Source organism: Pollachius pollachius (assembly GCF_949987615.1).
Source record: "Pollachius pollachius genome assembly, chromosome: 16".
Taxonomy (NCBI): Eukaryota; Metazoa; Chordata; class Actinopteri; order Gadiformes; family Gadidae; genus Pollachius; species Pollachius pollachius.
Genome location: NC_136949.1, coordinates 10730261 through 10740260, shown reverse-complemented (window position 1 = coordinate 10740260; position 10000 = coordinate 10730261). Strand labels below are relative to the sequence as shown.

The 10000-nt window shown below is 44.7% G+C and overlaps 1 protein-coding gene across 1 annotated transcript in view; it reads left to right on the top strand.

Moving 5' to 3' along the window:
• The window catches only part of galnt14 (UDP-N-acetyl-alpha-D-galactosamine:polypeptide N-acetylgalactosaminyltransferase 14 (GalNAc-T14)), a gene marked incomplete at both ends in the record, with an annotated part of 102902 nt that overhangs the window by 66120 nt on the left and 26782 nt on the right, over nt 1–10000 (top strand). The window contains 3 exon segments of the mRNA XM_079754130.1: nt 240–307; nt 2019–2084; nt 6258–6379. Coding sequence (XP_079610256.1) covers nt 240–307; nt 2019–2084; nt 6258–6379 — 256 coding nt within the window.

Here is a 10000-nt window from a genome sequence, read left to right as displayed (position 1 = left end):
ATGATGAATGTATATGAGCATTCAGATCTGTTTATGTGTGTGTGTTAGTGTGTGTGTACGTGTTTGTTCATCTGCGTGTATGTGTGTGTCTGGTCGTTGGTGGGGGTTTATTTTCTGTAGATTTTTCTTTTTTACAATTTTGAAAAAATATCACAGCTGAGCAATGTTCCGTTTCCTCTCTCTCTCTCTCTCTCTCTCTCTCTCTCTCTCTCTCTCTCTCTCTCTCTCTCTCTCTCCAGTGTGTTGAACAGGACTCCAGTTCACCTGATTCATGAGATTATTCTGGTGGACGACTTCAGCGATGACGGTATCCACACACACACACACACACACACACACACACACACACACACACACACACACACACACACACACATACACACACACACACACACACACACACACACACCAACCCCACACACACAGTGCTTCACTCAGGCACCATCCATTCCGGCCCAGAGATAACAGAGATGAGGGCCCCAGAGCAGGTCAGCCGAGGGCCAGCTCCACTGGGGCCCCCAGTGCCTGCCGGGCCGGGGGATTAAAGCGGGGGGGATGAAAGGAGGCCTCCATTACGGGTCAATGAGGAGAGGAGACAGGTGTGTGTGTGTGTGTGTGTGTGTGTGTGTGTGTGTGCATATGGTATGTGGGTGGCAGTTAGGTGAATGATGCAGCCACACACCTGGGGCCCATGTTTCCACGGTGACACAAGTTGAATGAGGAGAGAGTTGGTGTGGAGGTTTTCATAATGGAACCAGGGCTGGCCAATCACCACTCACCATCAGGGATGTGTGAGAGAGTCGTCAAGTGCTGTTCCTCATCCTTATGTTCGCCAAAAAGGCCAGCAATAGATGTTTTGTATTGGTAGCAGCCCAGTACAACCAAACTCTTCTACTGGGGGAAACTGGGAGCTGCCCAGTACAACCACAGTCATACTGGTGGACACTGGGAGCTACCCTGTACAATGAGTTTCTTACTGATGGGGACTGGGAGCTTCCCAGGACCTCCACATTCGACCACATTCATCCACCAAGCGCTGCCCTACATGTGTTTGTAATAACCTTCCCTAACAGCCCAGCACCATAGCATTTTAATGAGGAGCCATGATGGGGTCAACCTTAATAGATACAGCTCCACGGCCGCGGCTGCCCTGTATCTTTATACAACAGATCTGGGAGGTTTGGTAAGGACCTGTGCTACTGGGTCAGCCACACAGCGTATGGAGCAGCGTTGAACCTGTAAAGCGTCAGTATTGCTGAGGGCCAGCTCGTAAGGATCCGGCCTAACATCCATCACAAAGTGATGTGTGTGTCAGCCAGCCGCTGGCTCGCCGCACCAACCACCAGAGCCCGTTTCTGGCCACGCTGTGCACAAATCCATTTGATAGCAGAGAGCAGGCCTCCATTTTTGGTCAAGGACCAGCTCGTTTTGGGGTTAAAACTCGCTTTCCTCTCCATTGTGTCCGAAGTGGGTTGACCATTTCCAAATGGGCTGCTGTCAGAGAACTGGAGGGAACTACAGCTGGCCTCCACTGGGGTTCAGAGGGCACTGATTGAGGTCCTTATGACATGAATCAACCCATAGACTCTGGATTGAAACTTCTTTGGCCAGAATGTGTCTTTATCTTATTAGAAAAAGTGAAGTGACCAGATCATATGGCATTGCTTTTCATTTTTCTCATTGTTTTCTTAATGCGTGCAGCATAATATTTAATGCATGCAGTGTAAGATTTTAATCCATTGACAAACCTTGTTCTCCATAGGTAGGATATGAGAACAATTTGCAATATTCTATTATATTGTGTTCTTTTATTTCTGTTTAGATTCGATTCTATATTAAATTGTGTGTGTTGTTGTATCTGTGCTATTCCATTATTTTCTCTTCTATTCTTGTCTGTTCTGTCCTATCAATTTCTACTCTATTATATTCCATTCAATCGTAGCAGATTCATTTTCTTCTATTCCATTCAATTCTATTGTATCCTATTTGAATAGGCCTCTGCTCTCCATTCTCCTCAGAGAAAGACTGTCAGCTGCTCACCAAACTGCCCAAAGTCAAGTGTCTGCGCAATGCCAAGCGAGAAGGTGAGCTTCTAGCTGTCACCTCGTGGTGTGTGTGTGTGTGTGTGTGTGTGTGTGTGTGTCCTTCCCTCTTGTGTCCTATCCTTCCCTCCCCTCTCCTCTCCTCTCCTTCCCTCCCCTCTCCTCTCCTTCCCTCTCCTCTCCTTCCCTCCCCTCTCCTCTCCTTACCTTTATTCTCCTTTCGATCTCCTGTCTTGTTTCTTCTCTCCTTCTTTTCCTCTCTTCCCTCACTTTTCTTATTTTCTATCCTATCCTCCTCTGTTTTTCTTTTCTCCTTGTCCATGCCCCTTCTCTCTTGTCATATCTTATCCTCCCTTCTCTTTCATTCTTCACCCCTCTTCCTTATTTTCCTCCTTTTTATTTGTGTGCATGAGTGTTTGTGTGTGTGTGTGTGTGTGTGTGTGTGTGTGTGTGTGTGTGTGTTTGTGTGTGTGTGTGTGTCTTTAAGATGCACGTGTGTTCATCATTCCTGTTCCATTTTCTATAGTTTTGATTTGATTTGATTTATTAGGATCCCATTAGCAGCACACCGGAGTGAGAGCCAGTCTGGGGTCCGAAACATAAAATATAGACAACAGACAATCACTGGTTTGACATTATGTCAAACAAACATAAAAAAAGGCAAATAATAAACAACAATAATCAACAACAGTATGATCAGAATTACAAATATAACAGAAGTAAAAATGATATGACAGCTACAAAAAGAACTGAAAACATTAAAAATGTATATGCGTTATGTATGGACCAGATGTTTTTTGCAGACTTTTTGAAGTTGTATTTGCAATTTATGCTAGAAAGTATGTTTTTTGGTAATTCATTCCATAATGAATTGATCGGTAAATGATGGTGTTTTTAAGTAGATTGGACCTTGGTCTGGGTAAAGCTAGATGTCTGTTACTTGCTCCTCTAGTGCTATGACCGTGTCTGTCAGACACACTGATTAAACCTTCAGCAAAGTAGGCGGGTCTTTTGCAGTTTATGACTGACCTTATGAAGAAAAAGAGAAAGAGAGATCTTTTGTTTTACTGTGAGCCATGAGAGGTTAGTATGCATTACTTCAGTGTTAGTGTGAACGGAGCAGCTCAGTGCCAAACGGGCTGCTTTGTTCTGAGTTACCTGAACAGGTCTTTTTTGGTTGCTGATCGTAGTATTCATTGGTGAAACTATTCATTGATGTGAGAAAAATTGTAATAACATATAAATATAGCTTAGGATCTAGCTATCTGTATAAAAAATATTATGTTGAAGTCCAATAGCTATTCGCAGTAAAATCCATTAAGATATCCAATCTAATCATTTACCTGCAGTCAGATAATAACTCAACTTTAATAGCTACCCACATGGTGTAATGTGTCTCTTATTAACTTCCTCTCCAGCAAAGCTAGTAAAACGGTTGGTGCAATATGATTAGAATTTAATTGAAACCATAACCCATCTAGAACGTTACATGACCACGCAATCTGTAGACATTCTCTGGCACTGGCTTCCAATAAGAAGGTTTCTTCAAGAAAGGATGTGATTTGCAGTCCCAAATGGACAACACAAGCCGCCATCTTGGTACTTATTGACCAACGATTCTAGAATAACTTCTGGCGACCAAGATGGTGGCTTCTATTGTGTGTGACATCATATGAAACCCTCCCATACGTATTTGGTCCAGGACAGTCTTCCCGCCCCACTCGTCAGACAGGTAGACAGACAGACATCAAAATAGTAGTAATGTATGCGACAACTGACAGACCGACAGACGGGCAGACAGATGGCCCTCCATCATCCTTCTCTCGTTCTCCTCCTTTCTCTCGTTCCCTGGTTTCTCCTTGTCCGACTACCCTCCTCTATTATTTTGAGTTCCATTCTGTCAAAGTCATTGCTACCATCCGCACACACACACACATACACACACACAAATTACGAGTGCACGCCCACACACACACACACACACACACACACACACACACACACACACACACACACACACACACACAAAGAGACACACTCACAAACTCTCAAGATAACTTCAGGTGAAGTTACCGTTAGCCTCAAACTTGCTGTGGATGCAGAAGTATCTCTTTATAACACACACACACACACACACACACACACACACACACACACACACACACACACACACACACACACACACACACACACACACATACAGATAGGGTTCATGGGTGTTATTACCAGAGGACACCTAGCTTGATTGTCTTTTTAATGTCCTTAAAACACCAGGCTGTTACGTACTGTGTGGTCCAGCACACACACACTCAGACACGCACACACACACACACACACAAACACCCACTCTAATACAACCACACTCTTACACACAAACACATACACACACAAAAGCCCCCACACACACAAGCACCTTATGCATATAGCGGAATCAAAACAAAATCTACCTTAATTCTCCAATTTGTGTGTGTGTGCGCGGGTGTGTGTGTGCACGGGCGTGTGCGCATATGTGGGTGTGTGTATGTGTGTGTGTATGTGCACGTGCCCACCCGACCAGAAAATAAAGCCTTATTGAGGATGAAATGGGATTTTTAATTGGCTGAGCCTCGGCCTAATAGCACCACGACCGCTGTTACAATGTCACACATATACACACATGCACACATACACGCGCAGGCAAGAGTGCACATTAACCTAGCCCTGTGTGTCAGAGTTTATTGATCCAACTGTTTAGTCAAAATAGAGTATAATGCTATCAGAGATACCCCCTAAATGAATGAGCACACACACACAGATGTCATAAAGAAGCACTCATCCTGTCACTCTCACTGACTCAAACACACACACACACACACACACACACACACACACACACTCTTAGGTTTACACATATTCATTCCCCCAAGGTGCACTCATTGGAATAAATGCATGTTTTCTAGTGTTCATCTTTTAGAATTTCAAACACAGACATAGAAACCCACACCCACACACACAAACACACTAACACACACACACACACACACACACACACATACACACACACACACACACTCAGATGGGCCGTTAAAAGGTTTGGTCTATGTCTGACAGAAGCTCTAAGAGTCCAGCATCGATTTTCTCTCTTTGGACTAACTGACAGCGTGTGTGTGTGTGTGTGTGTCTGTGTTTGTGTGAGTGTTTGAGTGTGTGTGTGTGTGTGCCTCCCTGTGCATGTGCGTTTGTGTTTTGAAGTGGGAGTTTCAACAGATAGAAAGGTCTTGCAGGGCTGTCTGTCTGTCTATCCATATATCCGTCCGTCCATTTCCATATGTCTGTCTATCTGTGCAACTCTATCTATCCATCTGTCTATCTGGATAGTGCTTTATTATTGGATTGGAAACATGGTCATCTCTCGATGTCGGTCTGGCTGGTTCAACCATGTACTTGTAGAGCTAGAGACAGAGAGAGATACATTATGCGTTCATAATCAGAGAAAGGCGGATGGAAGAATGAATAATATATATCATCACTGATTCATATGTCCCTCTGGCCAATTTTATATAACAATGAGAAGTTGGCAGTGTCTACCAGATTACATACCATACACTCAGAACTTAATTCCCTGTCATTTTGAGGATTTGAAAACCGTGTTGGAGCGATTATAAGGATGGACAATCCATGTTTTAAACATAAACATAAAGCTTCAAACAAAAAAACAACTCAATATTGATTGACAGCCATTGCGGTAAATGAAAAGCCATAACGAGGGCAGGAGGTTGACACAATCAAATAATTCTGGAGAGAGAGAGAGAGAGAGAGAGAGAGAGAGGTACCAGAGAAACAATTCTATCAAAATGCCCTCCCGAATGTCACAAACTAATAGCCGCTGAGTCTCTTGCCACTACACATGATATTGATTGATCACCTCCTCCTTGGCGCTTTCTAACATAAGAGAGGACTGCTTCAAACGCACGTTGTGAAATATCAAGGGCTCAGCTCCACTCTCAGAATTCTGGAAAGTTTACATTATTTAGTTTATTCATTATTTATATTAATAATTAATCTACTGCAGTGTCTCAAATGGTTTTGCATCACATATTGTATATACTGTATATGTGTTTTCTAATGAAGCGTGTTGAAATCAGAGAGAGAGGGAGAGAGAGAGAGAGAGAGAGAGAGAGAGAGAGATTGAGAGTGGGACCCTGATTGAAACATTGATCTGGCATCGCCTGTCAGGTCTGATCCGGTCCCGGGTGCGGGGGGCTGACTCCTCCAGGGCCGGGGTCCTCACCTTCCTGGACAGCCACTGTGAGGTCAACAAGGACTGGCTGCCCCCTCTACTGCACCGCATCAAACAGGTAAAGCCCTCGACTCCTAATCCACTCCTCTCTTTTCCTCCCTGTTCCCCTCCTCCCTTCTCCTGCCAGGTCAATCAATAAAGTTTTATTTGTATAGCCCTTAATCCCAGTTGCAGTATCAAAGAGCACTCATCTCTTCTCTTCTCCTCTCCTATCCTCTCTGCTCCTTTTTCTTCTCCTTTCTCCTCTTCTCCTCTACTATCCTCTCTGCTCCTTCCCTCTTGTGTCCTATCCTTCCCTCCCCTCTCCTTCCCTCCCTTCTTCTCTCCTCTCCTTCCCTCCCCTCTCCTCTCCTTCCCTCTCCTCTCCTTCCCTCCCCTCTCCTCTCCTTACCTTTATTCTCCTTTCGATCTCCTGTCTTGTTTCTTCTGTCCTTCTTTTCCTCTCTTCCCTCACTTTTCTTATTTTCTATCCTATCCTCCTCTGTTTTTCTTTTCTCCTTGTCCATGCCCCTTCTCTCTTGTCATATCTTATCCTCCCTTCTCTTTCATTCTTCACCCCTCTTCCTTATTTTCCTCCTTTTTATTCGTGTGCATGAGTGTTTGTGTCTGTGTGTGTGTGAGTGTGTGTGTGTGTGTGTGTGTGTGTGTGTGTGTGTGCGTGTGTGTGTGTGTTTGCATGAGTGTGAATAAACAAGGCCTCTTTAGAGCTTTTAGTATCCTACAGTTAAGTGGGTTGTGTATGTGTATGTGTTTGTGTCTGAGTGTGTGTGTGTGTGTGTGTGTGTGTGTGTGTGTGTGTGTGTGTGTGTGTGTGTGTGTGTGTTCGAGAAGCAGTGAATGAAAGATTACCGTATTTCCTTGAGTGAAAATGCCATCGCTGTTCATCGCTCTCATCAGGGATAAATGCTGCACTTTATCATTCATCCTCCTCCTCTCCCATCTCCTTCTCTCATCTACCCCTCCTCGCCTCCTCTCTCCCTCTCTCCTTATCGCTCCTCTCCCTACTCTCCCTATCTCTCCTCATCTCTCCCTTCTTTTCACCCCATTCATCTCCTCTCCTCCTCCCCCTCTCTCCTCTCTACTTACCGCTCGTCCTCCCCTCCTCTCCTCACCTTTCCTATATCCTCTCTTCCCTCCTATTTCTCCTCTCCCTTCCTCTGTCCTCCGCTATCCTCCTAAGCTAAATGGACTGCATTTATATAGCATTTTTGTAACCAGGTTCCTCTTTCCTCTCCTCTCTCCTCTCTCCTCACCTACTTTCTCCTCTCTTCTCCCTTCTCTCTTCCTCTCTCTTCCTCTCGATCCTCTGTCCTTCTCTTCCTTTCTCCCCTCTCCTCTCTGATATTGTCCACGTTGTCATTGTGAAATAATCACTATGTCATAGTCTTCTCAGACAGAATGGCTTTAGGGGTTTGGGTGGCAGAGGGTTTTGTTTTCACACCTTCTGCTTCAAACATTATGTTAAAGTGTGTGTGTGTGTGTGTGTGTGTGTGTGTGTGTGTGTGTGTGTGTGTGTCTGTGTTTGTGTGTGTGTGCATTTGTGCAAGCAAGAAAGCAAGTGTTTGTGTATGTGTGCGCAGGCGTGCTTGCGTATGTGCAGGTGTGTGTGTGTGTGCAGGTGTGTGTGTGGGTGCGTGTGTGCAGGTATTTGTGTATATGTGTGTTCATATTAATGCATGAGTATCAGCGGCGACAGCCCAGAGTCATCCATCACTGTCGCGTCACTCATTCTACAGTCATATATTCACAGTTTAATGCATGAGCTATCGATCTGGCCGTGCACACTCCTACGTGCACACTCACCCCGGCTCACAGACAGCATATAAATACTGTATTATATAGTCGAAATTATAAAGTATATCATGTAGTATATAGTATAATATTCTATATTCTATAATTGTATTGAATAGTAAGCCTATATGGTATAATAGTGTCTGATAATATAAGATAAACTTCATATGTTGGCAGTGCACACTGCTCACGAAGGATAGATAAATACACAGAGGACTACGCTGACACCGATTAGCCCTGTAGTACCACGGCCCGTACGCAGCACTAAGGGAGGAGGACTAATGCACACAGCACTGGGCTAATGTACAGCGCATTTGAATAAACGCTGTTAAACCCTCGGCTCTTCTCTCCGGATGCATCAAGGTCTGTTTGGCTCCACTCAGCCAGCGTGGATTCTCATTTCCAAACGAAAAGGAAGAAAAATGGCAGAAATTAGCAAACAGCTTCAAAGTAATTTGGGGAGGGAGGGGCGGGGAACCGCACACTCTTTCAATTAGGTCTCTGATGTGTGTGTGCGGAGTGTGTGGGAGTTTGTGTGGCTTCCCCGGGGTGTGGCAGGATGCTCCAGTCCTCATCTCAGCCCATTGTTCTGAAAGATCTGTGTGTGTGTGTGTGTGTGTGTGTGTGTGTGTGTGTGTGGGTGTGCGTGCGTGTGTGTGTGTGTGTGTGTGTGTGTGTTTGTGTGTGTGTACACTTCAGTGCAGGAATTCCACCTAATGGACCAAGATAATTTTGAGTTGAAATGGAAATAGTCTAAGTAGTATAACTAACTATAGTTATTTATAATGGGTTTTTTGTGTTTCTTCATGCCAATTCAGTAACTTCATCATAGAAATGTGTCAAGTATTTTATTTTTATTTTGATATACTAACCAAAGCCTTAAGTGTGTGCTTGGGGTCCACTAGTGAAGGCAGCACCTGGAACTGAGCATGCTGCTGATTCACAGAGTCTTCCTGGTTCTCTCACTAGGGAATGGCTGTGATTGGTCAGGCTGGAGAGGCTTGGAAACATAGTGAAATACAATACTTTTGTTAGCCATCTCCTATAACAAGATAGGGATGGCTGGTTGGGTAGCCTAGCAATGCTTGCTTAGACACTGTGCACTTTCTGAGGCCGTTCTGAATTCACGACCGGTGGCGGGAATTTGTACCCTAGTGGTTGGACTCCCAGCCTGAAGGTTCTGCGTTTGATCCTCAATATCCACAACCTAGCCAGTGGGCATCCTTAAGATAAGACCCGACTCCCCCATCTGTTTCTTAATGAGAAGTATCTTAAATTCACTGGGGGTCTCTGGATGAAAGAGTCTGCTAAATGACTAAATAGCAAAGAGTGAAGTGAAAGTAGAGAGAGAGAGGTTCCCCCCCTCTGTGGGGCTGCAGGGTTACGCTGGAGGTCAGTGTGACACTGGGCCAGGTAATGGAGCAGAACCGCTCCACCTGTTCTACTGGGTCAGGACTCACAGGGGAGGGGTACGCTGAGCCAAGCTGCTCCAAGAACAATCCACCATTTAACTAAAGTCAATGATGACACTCGCACACATGCCCAGACACACACACACACGCACACGCACACAGTCATACAGGCAAATACACATACAGACAAACACCCACATACACACACACACACAGAAACACACGCACACACTCCCATACACACACACACACACACACACACTTACACACACACTCCGACTCACACACAGGGGGTCTAGCCTGGCTGGAGGCTTTGTGTGTGCCTGTGTGATTGTGTCTTTATGTGTGTGTGTGTATGTCGTTTGTTTTTGTGCCCATCGTCCTGCATTTTCTATAGAAAAATTCAAATTACATTTCAAATTGAATTGTTTAAATTCCTACTGCTGGGTTAGGGCTAGGTTAGTAACAGTTTGTAA